Below are 27509 nucleotides of genomic sequence, written 5' to 3' on the forward strand. Positions count from 1 at the left end.
GGAGGGATGCTCCTCATGGCTTGCTCAGCTGGCTTTCTAATAGACCCCAGGATCACCAGTGCAGGAATGGTACCACACAGGCCCTCCCCCTGTGATCACTAATTGAGAAAATGCCTACCGCTGGATCTCATGGAGGCATTTCCTCAACTGAGGCTCCTTCCTCTTTGATGACTCTAGTTTGGGTCAAGTTGACAGAAACCCAGGCAGTACAGAGGAAAATGTTGGGCTATTGATTGATTGGCAGTTTTGTTGGTTGGTTGTTACAAGGGCTCACTTTTAGCCACCTTGTCTGGAACTCGCTATGTCGCATAATGACATCTAACTTGTGATAACCTTCTTGCTGTAGCCTCCATGGCTGATTTTATAGGCATAAACCACCACCTGTTTCTTTCTACTTCCTTCCTTTCTTTCCTTCCTTTTCTGTTCTCTCTCTCCTCCCTCTCTCTCCCTTTTCTTTCTTTTGTTCTTTTCTTTTTTTGTTTTTGTTTTTTGTTTTTGTTTTTTTTGAGACAGGGTTTCTCTGTGTAGCCTTGGCTGTTCTGGACTCTCTTTGTAAACCAGGCTGGCCTTGGGGTCACAGAGATCCACCTACCTCTGCCTCCCAAGTGCTGGGATTAAAGGCGTGCGCCACCACGCCCGGCTAGTGTCTTTAAGGGTCCTAGAACCACATAAATAGATGGGTGAAGAGTGGACTGTTGGGTGAAGTTGGGGGTTTTGGTGAGCAAGAGTAGGACCAGAAAGGCAAGATGGAATTTACTACAAGAGTTGTGAGGCTCCAATTAGGTGAAAGATGTTGGGGATGAATACGTAGGCGGGGTTATAGTCTTGCTGGCAGACACAGTACGGTGTGAATAAAAATACTCAAGGGCATTAGAACAACTGCTGTAATTGTCATGTCACTGTATGGCAGCACCAGAGGAGACATTTCCTCTTCTGCAGAAATTAATTTGGAGCTGGTCATGGTGGCACATGCTTTTAATTCCAGCACTTGGGAGGCAGAGGCAGGCAGTTTGCTGTGAGTTCCAGGCCAGTCTGGTCTACAAAGCGAGTCCAGGACAGCCAAGGCTACACAGAGAAACCCAGTCTAGAAAAACTGAAAGAAAAGAGAGAGAGAGAGAGAGAGAGAGAGAGAGAGAGAGAGAGAGAGAGAGAGAGAGATCTGGAAGTTTTTTTTTTTTTTTTTAATTAGTGTATATGTGTGTCAAAGGAGGTCAAAAGAGAGTGTCAGATGCTCTTGAGCAGGAGTTATAGGCAACTGTGAGCTGCTTAATGTGAGTACTAGGAATGGAACTCGGGTCCTCTGGGAAAGCAAGAAGTACTTTTTTCTTTTCTTTCCTTTTTTTTTTTTTTTCTAGACAAGGTTTCTTGAACTCACAGAGATCCACCAGCCTTTGCCTCCCAAGTGCTGGGATTAAAGGTGTGCGCCACCATAGCCCAGCACAATAAGTGCTCTTAGCCGCTGGCCATCTCCCCAGCCCCAGCTCAGTGTCATGAATGATGGAACTTGGATGGAGTAGGAGACAGGATGAGTTTTTCACTAGCGTTAACAGGCAGGGTGGTATCCCCGGAACCAATCCAAACTAATGACAACACCTGCGGTTTCCACTTCCTGTCTGTGTGACCCGGTGACCCTGGGCCAGTTGCTTAACTTCTCGGAACACTCGTCCATCCTGCAGGCTCTTAGGTTGGAAATATCACACCCTGGCCCAGTGCCTGGTTCTGGGGAGGCACTCAGTACAGAAGACTTCCTGCTGCTTTAATCCCAGCACTCGGGAGGCAGAGACAGGATTTCTGTGAGTTTGAGGCCAGCCTGGTCTACAAAGTGAGTCCAGGACAGGCAAAACTCTGGAGTCAGTAGGGATAGCAGATAAGGCTCTGAGGCCGGATCAGGTCACATGGGGGTCAGGCAGAGTCGGAACTGAGGTCTGAGGCATCCATATCTTCAGAACAGGGAGGTAACACAATGGAAAAGCAAAGGCAAGGGTGAAGCGCCTAGCTGAGCGCTCCCTAGATGTAGGTGTAGGTGTGAGCAATTCCAAGGCTCCTTCTCTTCCTCCAGTCTGGTGCTTGGGGAGTGTGTGTGAGGCTGCGTGCCCACGTGTGTGTAGACAGCACATGTCACACATGACTGGTGCTGTAAGGTTGCAACGTCTCCAGGCAGAAGCTATCCTCCTGCTTTCACAAGAGAAAATAGAAACATAAAGGCCAAGTGACCTAGCAGGTGCATCTCTGAGCTGCTACTGAGGGGCGCCGCATGTTCCTTAGACTTCACTGCGCCAGGTTACACAGAGATGACTTGAAGGGGGCTTTAAGGTTTTGTTTTTTGTTTTAATTTGTGTATGTGTGTGTACAGACATTCATGTGTATCAGTTTGGGCAAACACGTGGAGGTCAGAGGACAGCCATGGACACCAGTCCTTGCCTTCCACTTTGTCGCATCATGTCCTGTTTACTTGCCATTGGGAATGCCAGGCTACTGGCCCACTGGAAGACCACTGAGATTTCGGGCACAGAGTACCGCATGGGGGTCAAATTCAGGTCCTTATGCTTATATGACAAGCACTCTTCCCATAGAGCCATGTCCCCAGTGCAGCGTTTTAGTTTTAGGGCCACAGTATTAGAGACTGCAGGTATGAGGGCCTCCTGAAGGGACCCAGTCCCGCAGTCTAATATTGGAGTGTGCTTGTTCAAGACGAACTGTTTTCTCTGGGGGAATGATCCCATGGATTCAGGAGGCTGTTCTTAGGGGCATTTTCACACTAGGTAGGGATGGCCATAATTTCACCTTAAGGGTTAAAAGGTCCTTTTGCGACCTGTTTAGTTTCTTGTTGGCCTCTTTCACTCAGTCTGCTAAGTAACTGGTTGGATCTTAGCTTCTGGCTGGGAGCACTATTTTCTCCTCAGGCTTATTTTCTTGCCTTGTAGTCGCTGCTTTTGAGATCGGAGGCCTCACGGGTCAAGCTTGGCCCTGCCCTAGGCAGAGATAAACAGGCCTAGAATCCATTTCTCAGATTGCAACACTGGTGAGTCAGGCAGGGTCGGACAGCTGCTCCCTCCCATGCACCCCTTGGCTGTACCTGATAAGGAAGCACACCGCTCATTCCAGAAACGTCGTCTTGCTAGTGCAGGAGTATAAACAGACACTCCCAGGCCCTGGTGTTGTCTTAGGGTAAATTATTGACATTCTGAATGGCTGAAGCATGGGGGGAAGGCGAAAGCAAATCTAAGAGATTCAACAGTAACTTCAGGTGTCTTCAGCTGCACCATGGGAAAGTTTTTGAGCTTACTCAGCCGAGGGAAGGGTCAGGAGTTCAATGAAGCCCTGGAAGTTGGAAGGAAGAAGATCAGACTAGGGGAAGAACATTCAGGAAAGAAAAAAAAAAAAAAAAATGGCAAAACACCCAGAGAGAAATGTGGGCATACCTTCGCCACAGACATAGACAATGGATGTGATTGCACCCTCAAAAGCAAGTAAACAAAACCAATTTCCCCAAAGTGAATGACCGCTTCCTGTAAGTGATATATAAGCAGTGGGGAATTGGGGTGCTAAGAGCATAGTGACGGAGTTACAGAAGACCGGTGCCATAGTATGCCTGGTCATCAGTGTTTCCCATTCCCTCTCTGGAAAGCCGTTCATAGCTTCTGGGGCTTTCACGTGGATCTTTTCCTAGTGAACTCCATCAACCTACTCAGGTGGGGTAGAACACTGGAGCCTGCCTTTACAGATGAGGCTCAGTGAGGAAAAAAGAAGGAGCTTACTGAGGCATAAATAAGAGCAGGGAGGGGTAGAATTGTCCTAAGTAAGCAAGAGTAAAAGTACTTCCAAGGGCTGGGGAGACGGCTCTGAAGTTAGGATCAGGTGTGGCTCTTGTAGAGGATCTAAGTTTCATCCCCAGGGCCTACAGCAGCTCACAACTGTCTGTAAACTGTACCGTCTGTCCCAGGGATGCTGACTCTCTCTTCTGGCCTACAAGGGCACCAGGCACACAGTACACACGCATTCATGCAAGCAGACACTCATACACATTAAACAGAGATAAAGAAATCATATTTATTTATTTATTGGTTTTTCGAGACAGAGTTTCTCTGTGTAATAGCCCTGGCTGACCTGGACTCACTCTGTAGACCAGGCTGGCCTCAAACTCACAGAAATCTGTCTGTCTTTTCTCCCCAGTGCTGGCATTAAAGGTGTGCGCCAAAACACTTGGCTGAAATAAAGAATTCTTTTTTTGCTTGTTTGTTTTCTCGAGACAGGGTATGAAATCTTTAAGGAAATAAAATCAAATATGTAGAGGAATGTTAATTCAGAACATGGCTGCTCTAGCAAGAGCTCACATCCAAAGACCTTCTAGGCCTGTGTGATTCAGCTGGAATGCAAACACCCCTTTAACTCAGGAGACAGAGGCAAACAGATCTGAGTTCAAGGGCAGCCTGGTATAAAACAAGTATCAGGTAAAGATGGCAAATATATTTTCCAATTTTGAGTAATTTTTTTTTTTTTTTTTTGAGACAGAGTTTCTTCACATAGCCTTGGCTGTCCTAGACTCACTCTGTAGACCAGGCTGGCCTTGAACTCACAAAGACCCTCCTGCCTCTGCCTCCTCAGTGCTGCAGCAGGTGCTTTATGCACTGGGCTACACACCAGCCCTAGTATCAGGTAAAGAAAAGCTTAGGTTCAGGTGTGGTGGCACATGCCTTTAATCCCAAACAATGAAGGTAAAGTTAGTTTGTAGAAGGAAGCACCCATGTTTGAAAGTGATGTTTAGAGGGATGGAGAGATGGCTCAGCGGTTAAGAGCATTGACTGATCTTCCAAAGGATCCGGGTTCAATTCCCAGCACCCACATGGCAGCTCACAACTGTCTTTAACTCCAAGATCTGACACCCTCAGACATACATGCAGGCAAAACACCAATGCACATAAAAAAAAAAAAAAAATGAATGAATAAAAGAAAGAAAGAAGAAAGTGATGTTTAATTGAGAGACAGAAAAGGTGACAAATCAGAGAAGATTTGACAGAAATAGGATTCTCCCAACTCTCATGAAAAGAGAGGAAGGGGAAGCTACTCAACAGGCAGTTTTACAGAGAGAAGAGTTTCCCCAGAGCAGTAATAGAAAGATGGTTGCAGAGACAGAACTCCCATGAAGATCGAACAGGCCAGAAAATGAGAAGAAGCCAGAAGATTAGAGTAGATTGCTTAGTTTGAGGCCAAGCAGAGCAATTCTAGGCTGAGAGAGAAGCCAGATTAAATAAGTCAGCTGGGAGAGGAGTTTGAGCCAGAACAGCTGAGTTGAACCAGGCAGCCCAGAGCTCAGAAAGAACAAGTAAGGGTGAGCTTATTAAGCAGTAAGTCTCAGAGGCTGAAAACATTCTAGGCCTGGGTTAGAGTGTACGGAGGCTAGAAGCTTTCAGGACTAGGTTAGCAGATGGAGGCAGTAAGCCTCTGAGACAACAATTGAAACAGGCAAATAAAGGTACTTTTACAAAAATACTTCCTAACGACATGACTCTCCTTTAGGACTTTTCCTTTTCCAAGTCTGTTTGCAGGGCTAAGCCTCCACTGCATGTGGAGGGAGCAACCTCGCCACTGTAAGTGTGCCTATGAGTTTCTGTTATGAAACACTGCTCTGATTATTTTGCCAAATTCTTTGCTCACACCACTTGTGTCAGTGAAGAGGGAAACACCAGGAAGAATTTCTAGACCTTTCTTCTTGGAGTACTCCTTCCTTAACTCCCCCTTTCTGTCCTGTATACACACGATGTGGTTTTTAGAGACAGCAACCATGGGTCCTCTCAGTGCCATTGTGTATGGTGGAGAAGCAAATTCGCAGTCTCTGCCTTTTTGGCATTGGACTTTATAAGTGCATTTACAAGCAAGGGGTGGTTAGGTAGGTGTCCTGAAACTGAGATGCCTATTGGAATCCTGAAGGCAGAGGTTCTCTGGCTTTGGCCAGCATCACAACCATATGCAGTGCTAATAAAAGACAAGAATATTCAAGCCAGGTGTGGTGATGCACACCTGTAATCCCAGCACTCTGGGAGCAGAGGCAGGGGGGTCTGTGTGAGTTCGAGGCCAGCCTGGTCTACAAAGTGAGTCCAGAATAGCTACTAGACAGAGAAACCATGTTTCAAAAAACCAAACCCAAACCAAACAACAACAACAAGACAAAGAGAAGAAGGAGGAGGAGGAAGAGGAGGAGGAGGAGGAGGAGGAGGAGGAAGAAAGAAATACAAGGATATTCAAGCCTCACCTCAGACCTCCTGAATCAAAATTCCCAGCCGTAGTGAGCTTAACAAGCTCCCTAGATGATTTTGAAGTATTGGACTGAGCTTGAAAACTACTGTCTTAGCACAGGGGTGCAAGTTAATCAGGCAGGGATGGGTGGCGGGGGCAGGGGGGACCACTCTTGGAAAGCTAGGGGCAGCAGTAACACCCTGGGGAGTCTGATGCAGACAGTAAGAAAGACACATCTTGGGTTTTGTTTTTGTTTTCCCTTCTATAAAGTGATCAAATAAAAGGGGGTTGAAAGTCCCTTCACACATGTCTGCTGACAGATTTGTCATAGGAGAAAGCCATGAATCGTCCTCTTTCTCCCAAGAACATAGAATGGAAGTTACCAAGGGCTGGTGGGGATGGGGATGAGCAGTTACTACTTAAGGGCACACAGTTTCTGTTGGGATTGATAAAAAAGGTTCTGGAAATGAATGCTAGTCGGGGTTGTATATTTAATGTTATTTTGTGCTGTTGCATTGAATACTTAAATATGGTTAACATTGTATATTTTATGATATATACATATGTTACAATAAAAAATAGCTGGTGTATTGAAGGGTAGAATGAGAGGAGCAAATGATCTTCAATTTTAGTCCGTTGCTCCTGTCTCAGGGGGGTCTGAGTGTGTGGGTGTAATTTGTTTTCTTTTTCTTTGTTTTGTTTTGTTTTGTTTTTTTGAGACAGGGTTTCTCTGTGTAACAGCTCTGACTGTGCTGGAAGGGTGTAATGTTTTTAAAGGGAATCCAACTCACAGCACTTGGCCTGACATGGTACAAGTGTACATTTTAGGGAAAAAACACAATAGATAAAACTTTTGAGAACACTTGGCCCTATTCTGTCCCTTTTGCTTGGTTAGCTCCTTAGGTTCACTGTCCCCCCCCCTTTTTTTTTTGAGTCAGGGTTTCTGTCTGTAGCCTTAACTGTATACCAGGCTGGCCTCAAACTCATAGCAATCTGTCTGACTCTGCTTCCCAAGTGCTGGGATTAAAGGTGTGTGCCACCATGCCTGGTTTTCTAACTAGTTTCCTGATGATGCTGACACTCAGGTCCATTTTGGGAGGGCTGCGTAAGTTTCATCTTCTTTCACACTGTATCCTCGTGAACTCACAGTCATCAGAACACAGTGGCACTTGATGTTTATTAAATGAACGAGCATGCCTTTAATCCCAGCACTCGGGAGGCAGAGGCAGGCGGATCGCTGTGAGTTCGAGGCCAGCCTGGTCTACAAAGTGAGTCCAGGATGGCCAAGGCTACACAGAGAAACCCTGTCTCGAAAAATCAAAAAAAAAAAAAAAAAAAAAAAATTAAATGAACGAGCAAGTACACATGGTTGATATAGGAGGTTAGAGGGCAGAACCATCTTTGTACTGAATTTTGGCACATTTAGGGCACGCCTCTCATCACGTGCTTTGTGAGTTTAAAATTACCTCAACTTACCTTAAATTCTGTAGAATGAAGATGTTAGTACCAAATTATGTCTGTTCTTTGCCATGTCTACTACAGTCCTGGCCATGTTTGTATAGAGGGTAAATGAATGCTGATTTGCAAGCTCTGAGGAAGCCTTGCTGTCTACAATCCCTGCAAACAAATTCCTTCCTTCTGAAGAGGGAACAGAGTGCAGAGAACATGCTGGTGTGGGAATTTCCAGATTTGGACGGCAGTCTGAGTAATTGCCACTTTGGCCTCCTGCATATCCAAACAGCCTTTGTAACACTGTGTGAGAAGGTGGTTCATAAAGCATATGAACGTAATCATACTGCCATTATTTACTACCATCGTTTATGTTGATGGTAACGACACTGGCAGTTGGGCGATGAAGTGTGTGGGGAGGTTGGGGGAGGGGGCGGAGGGGGCGGAGGGATGCAGGCTGGCAGGAGAAAGAGGAACTACATCTCCCAGAACGCCTCTGACAAGCTTACACCGCGACGCCGCCGACGCCCCTCCCTTCCCACCGGCGCCACGCCCCTCCGATGACGTCACAGAGGTGACATCACGGCGCCTGGAGCGAGGCTAGGGTAGAGAGGCCGTCGGAGCTGGAGTCGTCCGCTTGTGGAGGAAGCAGCTGGGAGCTGGCGAGAGCGTGAGCGGGCGGGCAGGCGGACGAGCGAGCGCAGGTGGGAGGGAGCAGCGGCGCACGGCGCGGAGCAGCGCCAGCCCGGGCCGCGGCGGAGCCTCAGCGGGAGGGCAGCCTGAGCGGGCGCCTCGGTCCCCGCCCCCACTCGGCGGGGCAGTGCCCGGTGTTCCCCCGTGCGGGGGGCGGCGGCGGCGGCGGCTGAGCGGACCCCACGGGACCGTGCGGGTGTTGCCACCTCGGCCGAGGAGCCGGCGCGGCCGCGGGGCCCTGCGAGCTGGGCCCGGGGCCCGTGACAGACGGGCCAAGGAGGGGAGAGAGGCGGCGGCGGCGACACCATGTCATCCCCCAGCCCCGGCAAGAGGCGGATGGACACGGACGTAGTCAAGCTGTATCCTTCATGGAGGGGAATTCGGACTGCGTGTGGGGCGGGTGGGGGGTGCCGAGGCGAGGGCTCCGGGGCACTCCAGGCCACTGGCCGCGCCTCCCCTCCCTACCCCGGTGCCTACGGCGGCCACTTGGCACCTCCCCCGAGCTGAGGGGGGTTTTTCAGTCCCTCTTTATCTGCAGCCCCCCCCCCCCAGATGTGCGTTGCTCCTCGCCCTCCCTGCACCCCCTCGGAGCCCCTGACTTTTCCTCCACGGCGTTTGGATTCCTAAGACGGCCCTTTCTTGGGGGTGGGGTGGGGGTATAACTAGCAGCCTCCTTCGTCACCCGGAGCTCGTCTTCAGGGTCTTTGCTTCCTGTTTGCTAGCTTTTGATTTATGCTTAAGATAGAAATTGCTGAGAGGGAAGCCTTTCTCTTTCTGTCTCTTTCTTTTTGTTGTTGTTGAGGTGTCCTGGCTCCTTCCACTCAACAGTGCTGCTTAAACTGGGGTAACTGAAGCGACCTTCTTTATCCCTAATTCCTTTCTATATTAGGAAGAGAGTAGTCTGCTCAGGGCCTCCTCTTGTATGTAATAAAGAGCTCCGTGTGTTTTAAATCAGACACTCCTGTTAAGCCTTCTGGTCTGGAGAGCCTTCCTGTTTTTCTTTCTGACAAAGCCTATCCCACTCACAGTGCGTGCAGTAAGGACCCCCCCAGGCCCTCCTAGCAGGCAGGCTACCCTCCATATTGTGGATCTGACAGCTGGGAGGAAGGAGAGAAAGGAGCTCCTGAACAAAATAGCCACTTGAGCGAAACTCCCTCTGTGAGAGTGCGATTCTAGGACTGCTTGCCCTGATCTGGGCCCAGTGGTACCTTTTATTTTCTGCCCCTTCCCCCAACTTCATGTCCATCCGTGGTTGCAATGGGAGAGCTGTAACTGATAAAAAAGAGTCTTCCAGTCAGTGGTTCTGGTTGAAATCCAGACTGATTATTTCATGACCAGCAGAGAAATTCGCGAAGGTTCCTGAGACAAATCGAGTATTTAAAAAATGTTATTTTTTGAGGGCGAGGGGAGCAGTGTTCTAAATAGCCAATTTCCCAGGGAAAGGGTGAAGGGGGGTGTGTGGGGTGGGGTGGGCGGTAGTGTGTGAAAGGCTGTTAAAAAGTCCTCTCCTGTTTCTCTTTCTGCCTCGCCCCCATCCCCCACCATTTCCCCCTGTTGCAGGATTTTGTTTATATAACTCAAGTTGTTTGGCTAGATTCTTCAGGTGAATTTCTCTCATTTGTTGCTCTTTTTGATTGTTTACCTTTTCTAGAGATCGGTACTGGTTGTCAAACTCAGTTATGGAATTTACTGAAGTTTTTAAAAAGTAGTTTTTGCACAGGATTTTAATTTGGGGGATGGGAGGGAAGTTGCTTAGGCAAGAGGTTTTGTGTGGTTTTAATCTTTTTTTTTCCCTCAATTCATCTTTTCAGGAATAAGAACGTGTTTTTCTCCCTGCCCAGGGGAGATCTGGCTAGAAATTAAGAATAGTGGATAAACTCAGAAGTTTAGGATTTGGAATCTGGAATTCAGGGGAAGGGCAGTAGGAGAGATCAGAGAACAGCCAGTAATAAAGGGTAACATGCCAAATACACACCTAGGCACACACGGAATCAACTCTTTATGAGCTGTTTGTGGCTTTGCTTGTTTTGTGAATGCGTGAATGATACCAGGAATGTTGACTTTTCATACCGCAAGAAAACTCGTAACTATGGCTGTGTGTACATTTTACACAAAGCAGTTTGGGGGTTTATTTTTGTTTAGAAACTAGAAAGTGACATGGCTGTAGACTTAGGAGTTATTTTTGTCTTGAATTGAGAGTTACTGTGACACCTAATGCGAATTTAACCCTAATGTGTAATTGGGATCCAGTGGGGGAAGAGAATTCCAGCTGTTTTTGACCGATGTCAGATCCTCAAATTACATTCATACATAGATTTCTAACAGATTGAGGATAACGATTGAGGCCTAACTTGACCTGATGCCTTTCCACACAGGCCTTTTGTTCATGTAGTAGTTGTGGCATCCAGAGTGATTACCGCATTTAGGAGTCGGGTGTTGGGGGGGTGGTGGCTGGTGGGGGGGGTGGTGAGGGAGAGGAAACAGACAAAGAGCAGCAGGGTGTCTCTTTTTCCCCTCTCCCTCCGTGGCTTATTTCATAGCTTATTTTTAGTAGAAGATGAAGAAAGGCAAAAATGTATTGGCTTCTGTTCTTTCCCCACCTTCCCCTTCCCTCTTGCTGACAAAAGAAAGCAGGCTCTTTACAATTGTAGATCTCTGAGGTAGGAGGATAACAGTTTTGATTTGAAAGCTAGAGGTTATCTCTGCTTCAAGTTTATTTTCTGGTTTATTGTTTTGGAAGTTAAAATTTTTTCAGATTTCCGTGTCTGTGTGTGTGTGTGTGTGTGTGTGTGTGTGTGTGTGTGTGTTGTGGAGGTGAGAGATTTTATGGCTTCCTTTCTCAGCTGAATTCACATCAGTAGGCCCAAGTGGAGTTTACGAATTTTGAGTAAGGTATACTTAGTGAAAAATTTAAGAGCAAATTTCCCCAGTCTCCTGCTGGATGAGTACAATTGGCTGTCAGTGCTGAGGGCTAAAAATGGTGGTAAGGAAGTGGAAAGAAACGGTCTGAAGGAATGTCTGGTACTTCTCGCTCCTCGCTGTCCCGAGATGGTTTCTCTGGTGTGGAGGCTGATAGCCGGTTTCATCGTTGTCTCCTGTTTCAGCCCATTTTTGGCTGTCTTCTGGGCATAATTACACCACAAGGATTTACGGCCTGGCAGGGAACCTATATAGTAGGAAAGTGGCGGTGTGGGGGTAGGGAGAGAAGAGCCTGTGTAGCTGGCTGGTTCCTGCTTTCCCCCACCTCGCTAGGCTCAGGCTCTCCTTCCGAGGCAGTGGTAGTTCTTTGTGACCGGCTGCTAGGAGGAGAGCTGACTCTCGGGTTATGTAGGGAGTGAGTGTTTTGCACCAATGCACTTAATCTGCTGGGCGATTATGCTCTGAAACTCTGACTCATTCATTGTTTCCCTGCTGATCCTCAGCTGAGGGTTGTGCAAACCTCCACAGGAGCCTAGGAACTGATTTAAATGACTTCTGGGCTCTGTGGAATCAAAAAACACTCGTCCTTAGCCTAGGTCCTGCGAGGTGGTCTTGGATAGTGCCATTTGCTTGCCAGAGCCAGGTGGATGGCCAGCCCGAGAGTCGCCCAGGGTCACCAGCCTTTGAGGCTTCATTCGGCAACCGCTGATTACTTAGGTTGTAGAGAACTGGGACTCTGGTGACCTTAAGCGTGATTTGCCCTAAAGGAATATTCGGTGAAGTTCTCCCTGGTGGAGGAACAGCTCAGGTTACACGGGTTTCCTTGTTGGTGGGGGTGACTGTCTCGCCCTGTTGCACAGCCCTGCCCTGGTGAGCCTTCTATCTGTGAACCGGTGCCCCTGCTGAAGGCTAGAGCTGCTTGTTTTGGAAAAGCGTATGCAGGCAAAAGGCCGCAGGCACAGCTCCTTGCAGCTCATTGGCTAGTCTGTTACTACCCGGAAAAGGAGGAGGGGTGGAGCTTCCAAACAGCTGATGGGAGTGTGTGACAAGAGTGTGTTTACATACAAAAGAGGTGGGGGCTGGGGAGGCCGTGTGAGCTGCTGGCAGAACCAAGTGTATTTCCAGGGGGTTAAAAAAAGGGAAACCTGTACTCATTCAAGAAATGATCAAAATTAAACCAGAAAATGGACTCTGATTATAACAGGGACTTGGCACACCCTGCTATTGCTGTAATATTTGGAAATTTAAGAATACTATTGAGTTTTCAAAGATTGTCCTTTCCAGAAGGATCTCACTAACAAAACAGGATATGCCAGTTTAAATGTCCTTAAGTGACTTAGGATCAGGGGCTAAAGGTGTGGTGGGAATGGACCTCCAAATTTGTAAGCTTGCTGGAATTCACAGAAAAGCTGATGGCTGCTGCAGGGCTTCTGAGAGTTTCTGGAACAAGTTCAAACCCTTAAATAATTGTGCATCCTCTTTTGTGTCAGGCACTGTGTCTATGTGGAGAAGTTAGTGAGAAGTTTGGAGTGGACTTAGTGCTTATGGAGTTAGGGTGGGGTTTTTTGTTGTTTTTTGTTCTGTTGTTGTTTGTTTTTTCTTTTGTTTTTCCAGATAGGGTTTCTCTGTGTAGCCTTGGCTGTCCTGGACTCACTTTGTAGACCAAGTTGGCCTCAAATTCACAGTGATCCACCTGCCTCTGCCTCCTGAGTGCTGGGATTAAAGGCATGAGTGCATGCCTGGCCTTGGAATTAGTTTTTTTTTTTTTTTTTTTTTTTTTTTTTTGGTTTTTCGAGACAGGGTTTCTCTGTGTGTAGCCTTGGCCATCCTGGACTCACTTTGTAGACCAGGCTGGCCTCGAACTCACAGCGATCCGCCTGCTTCTGCCTCCCGAGTGCTGGGATTAAAGGCATGCGCCACCACGCCCGGCTGGAATTAGTTTTTAAATTGGTCTTTTTTGTTTTGTTTTGTTTTTCGAGACAGGGTTTCTCTGTGTAGCCTTGGTTGTCCTGGACTCCCTTTGTAGACCAGGCTGGCCTCGAACTCACAGTTATCCGCCTGCCTCTGCCTCCCGAGTGCTGGCATTAAAGGCGTGTGCCACCACCGCCCGGCTCTTAAACTGGTCTTTTAAACCAGGAAGGACAGTATGTCATGTCAGCACTATATGTTATCACCTTGCTTTTTGAATACTTTAATTGACCCTCCCGCCCTTTCTTGCCAGGTGCAGTATCTCATAGGTTTAATCCCATAATTGGGAGGCAAAGGCAGGTGGATCTCTGTGATTTGAAGGACAGCCAGGGCTCAAACAACAAAACCTGAAAAAAATTATTATTTGGGGGGGGGGTTTCAAAACACGGTTTCTCTCTGTAGTCTTGCCTGTCCTGCACTCCCTTTGTAGATCAGGCTGCCCTCAAACCCACATCAATCTGTCTGCCTCTGCCTCTCAAGTGCTGGGATTAAAGGCGTGTGCCACCACTCCCAGCTGGGAAAAAAATGTTTTTAAGAAATTGAAAATTTAAAAAGTAAATGTATGTGATGCAGATATATATGGATATCTTAATGTCTCAGAAAAAAATTTTAAAATTTAATTACAATATTCCTCCCAAATGTGTGCCTGCACGCCAGAAGAGGGCACCAGATCTCATTGTAGATGGTTGTAAGCCACCTTGTGGTTGCTGGGAATTGAACTCTGGACCTTTGGGAGCAGAGACAGTGCACTTAACCTCTGAGCCATCTCTCCAGCCCCTCAAAAAAAATTTTTTTTTTAAAAGTAGGCATTAAAAAAAAAAAAGCATTGAACTGAGCAATGGTGGCTCACACCTTTAATCCCAGCACTAGGGAGGCAGAGGCAGGTGGATCTGTGAGTTCGAGGCCAGCTTGGTCTACAAAGCAAGTCCAGGACAGCCAGGGCTACACAGAGAAACCCTGTCTGGAAAAACCAAAACCAACCAAACAAAAGCATTGAAATGTAGAGCCATTTATTATTGACTTTAACTTTTGTAGTTTGTTGTTAACAGTTATTCTATCCCCAAGTTATTCACTGTTACTGTTTAATTTGTGTTCAGAGTGTGGACAATCTTTTAACTAGTCCCAGTGTCCATTGACAACCTGAGGGTTGACCTCTTACTTCCTGTGGCCTGTCAGCTGAGTTGGTGAGATGAAAGTCAGAACAGTTTTATGGTCTTAAAGCTAAGAGTTAAAGATTTGGCAACTTTGGTTTTTGTTTTTAGTTTTTTTTTTTTTTTTTTTTTTTTGTCTTCCCTGTGTAGATTTTGGTGATACACAGATAGATCATTATAGAACTTAAAGAAGGAACCTGTGTGAATTTTGCAGTGAAGTTGTAGTAAATATTTATATTTATTGGGCTATATAGTTGATACAACAGGCCTAGAAATTCAGCTTTTATGAAGGAAGACTTGTGTATGTGTGATCTGTAAGAGACTCTTTCTCAGATGACCTAGTCTTATGTTTTAATAAAACACTTTAATGAAAGACTTAGTGGTTTTGAAAGTGTTACAGTAAAGTAATTGGGAAAAACATAGGTTACAAAAGGGGAAAGAAAACAGCTACTCATAATCTTATCCTTTAAATAATAGTTCTCAAACTTGAGTGAGATCTTAATTACTTGGAGGGTTTGTTAAAACTGGTTCTGAATCCCACCCCTGGACTTAATGCCTCAAGAGGTCTAGAGTGGGGTCTAGGAATGAGAGATGCTGATGCCCCAGGGCCTGTGGCATAGAAGCCATCCATAAATACTAGCCTGTTGCTGTTTTTCCTGTAGCATTTTAGTCTCCCCAGGATTTTATTGTTTCCAGCATCTTAGCCATATTATATGTACTGCTCTGTTTTTGCTTAATATTTCCATAACTGCTTTTTCTCCTGTTAAAAATAATTGGAAATACCTGGTGTAGTGATACACATTTGTAATCGCAGAATTCCAGGCACAAAGAAAGTCCAGATGGATCTCAGAAGCTTGAGGCCAGCCTGGCCTATATAATGATAGTAAGACCTAGTCTCATTCTTAGCCCTTCCTTTAAAAAAAAAAAGTTTAAAAAAAAAAAAAAAAGCAAGGTGTGAGGCTGTTGAGTGGGAGATTGCTTGAGCAGAACACAAAGCTCCTGCTTGTGACCCAGAAGCACCAAAAGCATCCAGAAAAGGGGAGACACAGACACAAGGAACCGCTTCCGTACCGTAAGTGCACTCACAGTTGTCTTTTCTGTGTGGTTTTTGAGGCAGGGTCTTACTATTGTAGCTCTAGGTAGCCAAGGCTTGTTATGTAGACCAGGATAGCCTCAACTCAGATGCTCTGCACCACTGAATCTTAAAAACTTCATTTCAGCTGGGCTTAGTAGCACACAACTTCAATTCCAGCACTTGAGACAGGCCATCTATTCGTTGTGAGTTCAAAGCCAGCCTTTTTTCTACAAAGTGAGTTCTGGGACAGCCAGGGCTTCATAGTGAGAATCTGTCTTAGGGTTGGGGGCACGGGGTGCACACCTTTAGTCTTGGCATGCAGTGGATCTCTGAATTTGAGGCCAGCCTGTTATCAAGAGAATTCCAGCCAGTCATTGGTGGTGCACCCCTTTAATCCCAGTACTCAGGAGGCAGAGGCAGTCCAATCTCTTGAGTTTGAGGCCAACTTGGTCTACCACATAAGTCCAGGACAGCCAAGGCTACACAGAAAAACCCTGTCATGAACAACGGAAAGGAAAAAAAAAAATCTTTCCAATGTAGTCAGGGCTACAGGGTAAGATTCCCCCCACCCCACCCCGGAAAAATTAGTGTGTGTATATCAGAAGATAACCCCCTCTCCCAGACAGGGTTTCTCTGTGTCTCTGCCACCCTGAGTGCTGGGATTACAGACATCTGCCACCGCACCCAGGTCAGAAGATAACTTTTTGGGAGTTCTTGCCTTCCACTATTTGGGTTTGAGAAATTTAATTTATGTCATTAGTTTGGTGGCAAATGCCTTTACCTGATGAGCCATCTCACCAGTCCCTCAGCATTTTTTAAACATTTATTTTTATTTTTTAAAAAGCTGGGGTTGAATATAAAATAAGCACCCTCGGCCTTTTGTTTCTTTGTTTTGTTTTTTGAAGACAGGGTTTCTCTGTGTAGCCTTGGCTGTCCTGGACTCACTTTGTAGAGCAGGCTGGCCTCGAACTTGATCTGCCTGCTTGCGTCTGCCTCCCATGCTGGGATTAAAGGCATGCGCCACCACGCCTGGCTTTTTATTTTTTTATTTTGTGTGCAGATGTGTCATCTGCATGTATGTATGTGCACTGCGTGCATCCCCCATTTACCCAGAAGTCAACAAGAGAGTTTAGAACCCCTAGAACAGAGTGACTGAACCGCTATGTGGGTACTTGGAATAGAAAGCTGGGCCTCTGCAAAAGCAGCAAGTGCTTTTAACCAGTGAGTCATCTCTACAGTCTTTGGTCTTTTGACTAAGATCTTGCTTTTGCTGGGTGGGTTGGTGCACGCCTTTAGTCCCAGCACTTGGGAGGCAGAGACAGGCCCTGGTCTACAAAGTAAGTCCAGGACAGCCAAGGCTAACACAGAGAGACCCTGTCTTGAACCCCCTCCTACCCCCTACCCCCACTCCCCAACAAAAAAAGGGATCTTACATTTATTTATTTATTTATTTATTTTTTGGGATCTTACTTTTATGTGGAAATCCTGCTGCCTCTGTTTCTCTGAGTGCTAGTAAACTGTTTGTTTATGGTTTTGGACGTAGGGTTTTTGTGTGTGTCGGAAACTACCTATTTAAAGAGCTATTTTAAGATTTATTTATTTTTTATGTATATAGTACTCAGTATACATTCATTCTTATGTATACATTCTCTGCCTGCATGTACACTGCAGGCTAGAAGAGGGCATCAGATCACATTATAGATGGTTGTGAACCACCATGTGGTTACTGGGAGTTGAACTCAGGACCTCTGGAAGAATAATCAGTGCTCTTAACCTCTGAGCCATCTGTCCAGCCCTTTAAAATTTTTTATTATATGTGAGTGTTCTATTTGCATGTACACCTGTAGGCCAGAAGAGTCATCAGATCACATTATAGATGGTTGTGAGCCACCATGTGGTTTCGGGGAAGTAACTCAGGACCTCTGGAAGAGCAGACAGTGCTCTTAACTGCTGAGCCATCTCTCCAGCCCATCTTTTTTTTTTTTTTTTCTACTATGTGGTGGGAATTGAACTCAGGTTGTTAGTCTTTGTTTAAAGTGGCTTTACCTGCTGAGCCATCTTGACAGCCCTTTTGTTTTATTTTAAAAATTGAGACAGTCTCACTAAGTTATCCAGTCTGGTCTTGAGCTTGCTCTGTAGTTTAGGCAGGCCTTGAACTTAAGATCTTTTTGTCTCGCTGGGCAGTGGTGGCGCACGCCTTTAATCCCAGCACTGGGGAAGCAGAAGCAGGTGGATTGCTGTGTTTGAAGCCAGCCTGGTCTACAAGTGAGTCCAGGACAGTCAAGGCTACACAGAGAAACCCTGTCTCAAAAAAACCAAAATAAAGCTTTTTGTATCAGTATACCAAAATGGTATTGCAAGCATGTTCTATAAGCTTGGTAGAATTTGCATCTTGATCCTTGGTATGCTTAGGTTAGTTATAGTTTTAAGTACAGTGGCTGTGAACATTTTATGGATGTATGCTTTCTTTGGACTAAGAAATATCTGCACCATGTGGTAGGTATGTGGTCAACTTTTTGCTTGGTACTGGTTCAGTATGTAGCCTAGGCTGGCCTTGACTTCTCCCATGCCCTTGCTTCAACCTTCCTAGTTCTGGGATTAAAGGTTGTGCCACCTTGTAAGGGTCTGTGTTTTACTTTTTAGAAGATAATTTGAATGTAGCTTTTACTAGTGATGTCACTATTTCATACTTAAGTAAAAAACTCAGTTGTTAAACCTTTGTTTTAGTTGCATGTTTTAAAGGATTCACATTAAATAACACCCTCCTAAAGTACTGATTGCTAGCCCTACTGTGTCAGAGCTGGTGTCACAGCTGCTCTCTCAGATGAAATCTCTGCATTAAGGCTGAGCAGATGGCCCAGGGCTAACATGTGAGCATCAGAATTCTGATCCTTAGAACCAATTAAAAGGCTGATGCTGTGGCACGAGTGTGTGACCTCTGTGCCGCTGTAACAGGATGGGAAGTGAGGCCAGGTAGCCGGGTGTAAGCCTGGCACGCACACCCTCATATATGCATGCTTTAGACACGCTATGCCCATGTTTACATAAAGACTGAAGAAAGGAAGTTAGTAAGTTTTTCATTGTGAAGTATTTTGTGGCCCTTTACTAACTTCTGGTAATAAGACTGTCTCTTTTTGCATACACACACACACACACACACACACACACACACACACATATATGTATAAATCAATAAACCATGGATTTGAGAGGAAGTGAGGAAAAGATATGGGAAGAGTTAAGAGTCCCAAAAGGGAAAGGGGAAAGTGATATAATTGTATTTTAAATTAAAAAATTGAAGTTAAAATACCAACTGTATAATTTATATACCTGATTTTCATATGTATGTAGTTCTTTCTCTAGGTCCAAGCTTCACTGTAGACATTATGTTGCCAATTCAGCTCCATACCAAGTATATTCCCAGGCAGTGGCAGGAGCATCATGGGCATTTCTTGGATGAATTAGTGGGAGCACTGTTAGGCATTAAGCCTGCATCATCTCATATATGAAGTACTTGTGTGGGGGTATAGTAGTTCATAATGGTTTAAGAATAGAAGAGGTAAGATACAAAATAAAACTCTAGTGTTTGTGGGGAAAAAAAAAGACTATCTTTTTGTTGATAATGCTTGTTTTGTCAAGTATTGATAATTTTTTAAAAATGTAGCATTTCCTTAGCACCTCCATAAAGTTTACAGTAATTTGCTAATATTTGCATGAAAGTCTGATACCTGAACTGTGACTAATTTTCATATGGACTAAATTCAGGTAAAGGAGCTGACAACAGTTCATGACAGAATTGAGATTTGAAGTGTTAGGGTAACCCTAATAGGCATTTTACAAGTTTAGAAAGTTACATTTTTTGAGACAGGGTTTCTTTGTGTAGTCAGTTGTGGCTATCCTGGAACTCAATCTGTACACAAGGCTGGCCTCAAACTCAGAGATCCTCGCCTCTGTGTCAGCACTGCCTTGAGAGCATAACAACATGCTACTAGTATGGCACCTATGGATAAATATAATGAAATCCATTACTTTGTGTACTAACTTTAAAATATTAATAACATTTCCCCCTTCTCCCGACCCCGACAGGGTTACTCTATGTTAGCTATGATTGTCCTGGACTTGCCTTGTAGACCAGGCTGGCCTTGAACTCACAGCCATCCACCTGCCTCTGCCTCCCAAGTGCTGAGATTAAAGGCTTTTCTTTTTCTTATAGTGGTATACTTTGTAGTCTCAGCACTTAAAACGAAGGCAGGAGGAATGGAAGTTTGAGGCCAGTCTGGCTCCAAAAAAGAAGAAAACAGTTTTGGACACTACTTTGTGATGTTATTACTTTTTTTCTGATAAATTACAGTTGTATTTGTATGTGTTATTTACATGTGTTGTTCAAATTAACACCTTATAAATGACAGCTGGAATTCTTAGATTGGATAATAAGAAAATCACAGACTGGTTTTAAGCCTGTTGTTGGTTTTTTGTTTAACCCTTGGCTGTCCTGAATCTCTCTCTGTAGACTAACCTGGTTGAATTCAGCAACCCCCTGCCTCTGCCTCCCAGGTGCTGGGATTAAGGGCTTGCCCAGCATTGCCCAGCAGGTTTTTTTTATTTTGGTTTTGAGACAGGGTTTCTCTGTTAAGCCTTGGCTGTCCTGGACTCACTTTGTAGACCAGGCTGGCCTCAAATTCACAGAGATCACCCTGCCTCTGCCTCCCTGAAGGCTGGGCACGACCGAGCCTGGCTGAGAAAACTTTGGCAAACATGCTTTTGTGAGACTAGCAGTGCTGCAGGGGTTCCAAGCTTCAGCGAATTTGAGCAAATGTCTGTTTCTGAGACAAGGTCTCACTACGTGGCCCTGACACCTGTTGCTTTGTTCTATGTTTATGGGCAAGTACTATGGTGTCATAAGTTCTTTTTGGTATCAAATCAGATACTTGAGAAACATGGCTATTTGTTTGCAGGCTGGTTCTTATGCTGTTTATTGGCCCAGCAGAACCCACAATCAGGAGCCACATGGGAAGCTTCACAGAGCATTATGTCTGTGGAAGATGAACCATCCATAGCTCCCTACATTTTAGAGACTAGGTGGGCAGTTTGAGCAAATTGTTCTCCTCAGACCTGCCCAGCTGAGAAGTCAGGAAGGAGTCCCAAGTGCTTTGCTGCTCTCTGAACTGTGTGCACACAGGCCTGGCTGCACATGCGAGAGTCACAGGACAGCTTTGTGAACTTGATTGTTTCCATTCTCCTTTATGGGCTCAAGGGCCCAAACTCAGGCTGTCCGGCTTGTCAGGTAAGCACCTAAAGTGCTAAGCCATCTTGTCCAGAAGATGTTTTTCCTGTGTATCATGTTTTCAGCATATATACTTTTCAAGTTTCCTTGGATTGTAAAGTCTTAGTTGTGGTACTATAAATAGAAACGAGAGCTAGAGTGGGCTTACTCCTGTTACCTAACAAGCAGTTGGGCTGACACTGAGCTAGTGAAAATTCAGTGTCTTCTGAAGGAGAGAAACAGCAGGTAACCCTTCATTTACTTAACTACATTACAGTCAGTGGAATGGCACCTGACACCTTAATTTTGCTGTGTATTGTTGAGACAGTATTGAGAGTTCACATTGTAGGCCATCTTCTGGAACCGTGTGGTTCAGACTAGCTTCTAACTCTGCCATCTGATGCTTGGATTACAAATGTGAGCTGCTCTACCAGGCTGCCGCCGCCGCCGCTGCTGCTGATTTCCAGTCATACTCTTAATATCATTTGAGGCCCAACCTCACTTTAGCCCAGGCTGACTTGGAACTTGCTCTGTTCGCTGGGCTGGCCTTAACTTCACAGCCATTCTCTCTCCTGAGGCTTTCAAAGTGCTGGGACTTACAGGTTCAAGTCCAACTGTATTGAGGTTTTTCTCTTTTTGCTCAAGATACTTTTTCTTTCTTTCTTTTTTTAAACATTTATTTATTATGCCTGCAGGCCAGAAGAGGGCATCAGATCACAGTATAGATGATTGTGAGCCACCATGTGGTTGCTGGGAATTGAACTCAGGACCTCTGGAAGAGCATTCAGTGCCCTTTTTTTTTTTAAGTTTTAATTTTTATTTATTTATTTTGGTTTTTCAAGACAGTTTCTCTGTGTAGCCTTGGCTGTCCTAGACTGTTTGTAGATCAGGCTGGCCTCAAACTCACAGTGATCCACCTGACCCTGCCTCCTGAGTGCTGGGATTAAAAGTGTGCACCACCACGCCCAGCTCTAAAAGTTAATTCATGTGTTTGAGATTCAGAAACTGAAAGCCTGTTTCTTTACCTGTTCATTGAAGGAAGTGTTGCGATCTCTGACCCCCAATGTTATGCCAGGCAGGGCTGAGGATATAGCTAAGTGGTAGAACGCTTGCCTGGCATCCTTGGTTTGAATCTTAGATTACAGATAAAAACAAATACCTACTTGTGCTTATTCTCCTTCCCCGCCCTGTGCTGGGGATCCATAAGCAGTGCTCTTCACGAGCTGTATCCCAGTCCTTACTCCCTGGTACCTCAGTGACCGGTGTGATACTGTTAATTCAAAAGCATGAATGTTACTGTTTGCTTAGTGGGAAGGAGGGTTTTTGCTTTTTGCTTTTTCAAGACATGGTGTCTAGGTAACCTTGGCTATCCTGGATTCACTTTGTAGACCAGGTTGGTCATGAACTCACAGGCCTGCCTCGGCCTCTCGAGTGCTGGGATTACAGGTGTGTGCCACTGTGCTCAGCTGCTGCTTCTTTGTTTTTGAAACAAATTATTGTATGACTTGTACCCTTTAAAATAGGGGCCTAGGGCTGGAGAGATGGCTCAGCAGTTAAGAGCACTGCCTGCTCTTCCAGAGGTCCTGAGTTCAATTCCCAGTAACCACATGGTGGCTCACAACCATCTATACTGTGATCTGGTGTCCTCTTCTGGCCTGCAGATGTACATACAGGCAGAGCACTGTATACATAATAATGAATAAAGAAATCTTTTAAAAATAAATAAATAAATAAATAAAATAGGGGCCTAACTCAAAGAATAAGCAGGCTACCAAGATGGGACGTGATAGCCTATGACCATATAGTGGGGGAGGAGGTCCTCCTCGGTCATAGACCTAGGGGAGGGGAATAGGGTGAAAGCCGGAGGGAGGGAGGGACGGGAGGATATAAGTGATGGGATAACAATTGAGTTATAATCTGAATAAATTAATTAAAAAAATAAAATAGGGGCCTATCCAGGCACAGTGTCACAAGCCTCTTGTAATCCCAGCACTTGGGAGGTAGAGGCAGGTAGATCTCTGTGAGTTTGAGGCCAGCCTGGTCTACAAAAGCAAGTCTTAAGACAGCCAAGGCTACACAGAGAAACCCTGCCTCGAAAAGCCATAAATAAACAAAAAAATAAACGAACAAAATAAAATATGGGTCCAAATGCTGGGCATGGTGGTACACGCCTGTATTTCCAGACCAACCTGGTTTACAAAGTGAGTAATCCAGGACAGCCAGGGCCACACAGAAATCCTATCTCAGGAAAAAAAAAAAAGGGGGTGATGATGGTGACTATTTTGTGTGTTGGATAAAGCGTACTATATGGGGCGGGAGGATATAAAAATACATAGGGAATATAGAACAAAAAGTAGATTAGTAAATCTACTCCTTAACTTAATGCCTCAATTGTCACTGACAAGGTTATATTTAATTCACTGGTATAGAATTTTGTGTATAGAGGCTGGGCGTGGTGGTGCATGCCTTTAATCCCAGCACTTGGGAGGTAAAGGCAGGCAGATCTCTGAGTTTGAGGCCAGCCTGGTCTACAAAGCCAGTTCAGGACAGCCAAGGCTACACAGAGAAACTTTGTCTCGAAAAAAACCTTTTTTTTGTATATAGATGTAAAATAAGTAATTCTAGATACAGTAGTGTAGACTGCAAATGTAAGTTTATTCACACGTTTTATATATATATATATATATATTTTTTTTTTTTTTTTTAATTCTACTCTAATAAGAGGTGTTTTACCCATATAACTCAATTATAATACAAGGTTTACTTCCAATACTTCCAAAGTGCTATTGCAGACTGATTAGGATAAATAAGTTGCACAAGTTAATTGTTAGCTGATCAAATCATGGTCATGTGAATCACTGATCCACTTTTATCACAAGAATATACATTTTAGGTACAACAGATAGATATGATTCTATAGAAAGATAAGGTAAGATAGTTAGATAAGGTCTTCAAACACCTCAGACGTGCAGATTATGGCATTTAAAAATGTTTTTATTAGCTGGGCGTGGTGGCGCATGCCTTTAATCCCACCACTCGAGAAAAATGTTTTTATTATTTTAAAGATTCACTGAATGAGACAGGTTAATTCCTGGCAACATCCAGCCTACCTCAAAGAGGATGATGAGCATCAAAGAACCTCCTTATGGTGATAGCTTCAAATGTTGCAAACTAGCCACTGGGCAAAATGTCATTTCTGCCACAGACAGAATTTTGCCTTGAGAAGGGCAAGCTTGGATGCAGGCAGAGTCGACGGCCAAACTCTACCAAGACAAGGTAAGCAAGTCCTCACTAGTTCCTGCCTCACAAATATGTCTGTCAGATGTATTGGGCCAAAAGGCTGAAGAAAATGCTCCAACATAATAGAGAGTTTTGGGTGACTATTCAGGTAGAAAACTGTCTCTGTCATCTTTTCATTTGGAAAACTACTAACCTGCACTCCCTGCATACTCAGGTAATTAAGTTTATTCCTTCTCAAGTCTCTGATGGAGTTGAAGACCAGGTAGCTTAGTTTTAAAACGAAACTTAGTTGTTTAGGGGTTAAGTTGTTTTTAGGTCTAGATAGATGTTTTAAGTTGATAATGACAAGATGTGATAGAGATTGATTTACATTCAGAAATTTAGATGCATCAAGATAGGAAAGATGATTTCTTCAAGGCTGTCAAATACAAACAGCAAAACACTAAGAATGTAACATTTATATAATTCCTGATGGTGTCATGGTCATTCTTGCTATAGATACTGTATATATGTAGAATAATGTAAATGTGTAGGTAAAAATTTAAAAAATACTGTATGTTTTTACTGTGCCAGGTTGGCTATTTATTCAATGTCATTGGAGTTTTTTGTCAGCTCTGAAGTTCTGATGACATCTCGATAAAGTCAGTTTTAGCAGTTAATTGTGCTCACATAGTTATGCATGTTTTTGTACTTAGGGAAACTGCATATAAGATCATTATAACGTACACTGCTTCTTTCTGCAAGTAAGTTTTTCGAGTGGAAGTTAGTTATATCTTCTAGGCAATGCTACTTTGGCCTTTAGGAGCAGTTTACGGAAGTAGTAATGCTTGGATAGACGGCGTCATATTAGTGAAGCAGTTTGTTGTTGCTGTTATTGAGACAGTCTGTCTAGGTAGCTCTGGCTGGCCTGAAACTGTAGAATGGGCTCCCTGTTTCAATATACAGAAATATTTTCCTGAGTTCCTGAGTGATGGGGTGATAAGTCTGTTCCAGGACTCCTGGTCTTGTTTATAGAGAGCCTTGTTGCAGCCGTCTCCACCTCAGTTGTCCAGATGTTAAGATTACAGGCATATGCCACTGTGCCTTTTGTCCCTGCTAGTGTTTTTTTTTTTTTTTAAGATTTATTTATTATGTATTCAGTATTGTGCCTGCATGAACATCTGAACTCCAGAAGAGGGCATCAAATCACAGTTATAGATGGTTGTGAGCCACCGTGTGGTTGCTGGGCATTGAACTCAGGACCTTTGGAAGAGCAGAAAGTGCTCTTGACCTCTGAGCTATCTCTCCAGCCCACTAGTGGGTTTTATAGAGAAGTTATATTTGATTTTTGAATTAAGAGCAAATTATTACTGCTTTTAGGTAACAAGATGGGATGTAAATAAAGTGATCTAAAATATATTTTCATGACATTTCACTTTTCTTGTTTGTCTGTTTTTAAAGAGATAATAATGTGAAATAAAAGAAAGACTTAATTTAGAACAGATTGCAAAAATATTAATAGGATATATATCTCAAGGAATTCTTTAATTATAAAGTTTTAGACCTGGAAGAGAATGTAGATATATTCTTTTATTTTTTATTGATTTTTTTTTTTTTTTTTGAGAATTTCATGTCATCCCAGTCCCACTCATCTCACTGTTCCTCCATATCTGCCCTACAGCTTTGCAACCTCTCATCCAAAGAAAACAAAACAACAAACAAACAAACAACCCAAGAAAGCTGTGGTGCATCACATTGTATACCCCTTTGCCTAAACAGCTTTGCTTATGAATGTTCATTGCAGTGAATCGGGCCCTCTGGCTTCTGCTATGCTCTCTATACTGGACCCCACAGGTACTCCTCTTGGATATCCTGTTGTTGCCCTGTGTCATGGAGATCCTGCAGCTTTGGATCTGCAGAACCTGTCCCTTCACTTGTTCCAGAAGTTCATAAATGGGGTAGATGGTTCTCCAACTCAAAGCCTGGATGTGAACCTGGGTGATGTGATAGCTGAGTGGGTAGCCTGCCAGCTCTCCCACTTTGCCCAGGTCGGGGTGGGGCCAGTTTATCTGAGTGAGTGCTGTAAGCGCTTGTACCACCCCAGGGGAGGGATGGGCTAAGTCTCCTCACACCCACACTACCAGGGCCAGCTATCAGGCGCTTTCCTGATGATCGGTGGGACCAGCTCTCCTTTGCCCACATCACCTGGGCCATTCTGTATATGTTCTTAACTAGCTTATATAATTATAAAAGAGAATAATGTAACATCACCTGCTAATTTTAGCAGTGCCTCATTATCTTGATCCATACACACAGTGCCTTAAAGATTTTTTTTTTCTATTTTGATTTTTTTTTTTTTTAAAGCAATTAGACTTGTTGTTTTGGTCAAAGTCCTGGTTTAAAATGTAGCTAGGCTTTTTAGTCAAATTATCATGAAATAGTTAGCTAAGTAGAATTTCACCTTTTTTACTCTGTGGCCCAGGCTAGCCTAGCACCGCTCTGTTCTGTTACTTTGCTTCAGCCTACTGAGCAGCCAGGTTGTACATTTGTACCACAGCTTATAAATTTCTCTCTCTTTGGCTTTTCAAGAGAGGATTTTTCTGTGTAACCTTGGCTGTCCTGGACTCACTTTGTAGACCAGGCCTGGCTGGCTTTGAACTCATAGAGATCTCTTTGCCTCTGCCTCCTGAGTGCTGGGATTACAGGCGTGCACCACCACTCTTTTTCTTTATTCTTTCTTTGTTGTCGTTGTTTGTTTTTTGGAGACAAAGTCTCTCTGTCCTGGACTTGCTGTGTAGACCAGGTTGGTCTCAAACTCAGAGTGATCCACCAGCCTCATGCGCCACCATGCGTGGCAGATCTCTTTTTCTTGTTTTTTTGTTTTTGTTTTCTTTTTCGAGACATGGCTTCTCTTGTAGTTGTAACTGTCCTGGACTCATTTTGTAGACCAGGCTGGCCTTTAGATCTCTTTTTCTTGATTTCAGAATTTTTATTTGAAGTTACTCCTTTAATTGAGAAAACTTTAATAGCTTTGGGTATTTTCTTTTTGTTTTTTCGAGACAAGGTCTCAGTATGTAGCTCTGGCTGTCTTGGAACTCACAGAGATCGACTTGCCAGTGTCTCTTACGTGCTGGCAATCGAAAGGCGTGCGCCGCTACACCCGGCATTTCAGTCTTTTTTCTTGTTTTGCTAATGTTTTTGTTAATTTTCTCCTTGAGAAGTAAGTGATTTTATTGCATGATGAAAGTCTTAATGTATATGCTTTTTGTTTGATTGGGTTTTTTTGAGACAGGGTTTCTCTGTGTAACATGATGTCTGGAAACTCTGTGTAAACCAGGTTGGCCTCGAACTCACAGAGATCCTCCTGCCTCTGCTTCCCAAGTGCTGGGATTAAAGGCGTGTGCCACCACCGCTGGGCTTATATATGCATTATTGAGCAGACTATATTATTGAAGCTATTGATGATGAGTGAAGCTGTTGAAAAGTGATACTAAGATACTAAAATGTGGTCATATTCATTTGGTTTCTTGTCCCCGTC

The 27509-nt window shown here is 44.4% G+C and overlaps 1 protein-coding gene across 3 annotated transcripts in view; it reads left to right on the forward strand.

Moving 5' to 3' along the window:
- Ube2h (ubiquitin conjugating enzyme E2 H) overlaps positions 1-27509 on the forward strand; it is a 121731-nt gene that overhangs the window by 19109 nt on the left and 75113 nt on the right. The window contains exon 1 of one of the 3 annotated variants that reach the window (XM_051151809.1): positions 8257-8735. The exons of 1 other annotated variant lie outside the window; for it this stretch is intronic. In XM_051151809.1, coding sequence (XP_051007766.1) covers positions 8683-8735 — 53 coding nt within the window. In that variant the 5' untranslated portion in view covers positions 8257-8682. Of the gene's footprint in view, positions 1-8256; positions 8736-27509 lie in introns of those variants that run through there. One more of the 3 variants, XM_051151808.1, reaches the window with a different exon arrangement.

This window comes from Acomys russatus, chromosome 10 (assembly GCF_903995435.1).
Source record: "Acomys russatus chromosome 10, mAcoRus1.1, whole genome shotgun sequence".
NCBI lineage: Eukaryota > Metazoa > Chordata > Mammalia > Rodentia > Muridae > Acomys > Acomys russatus.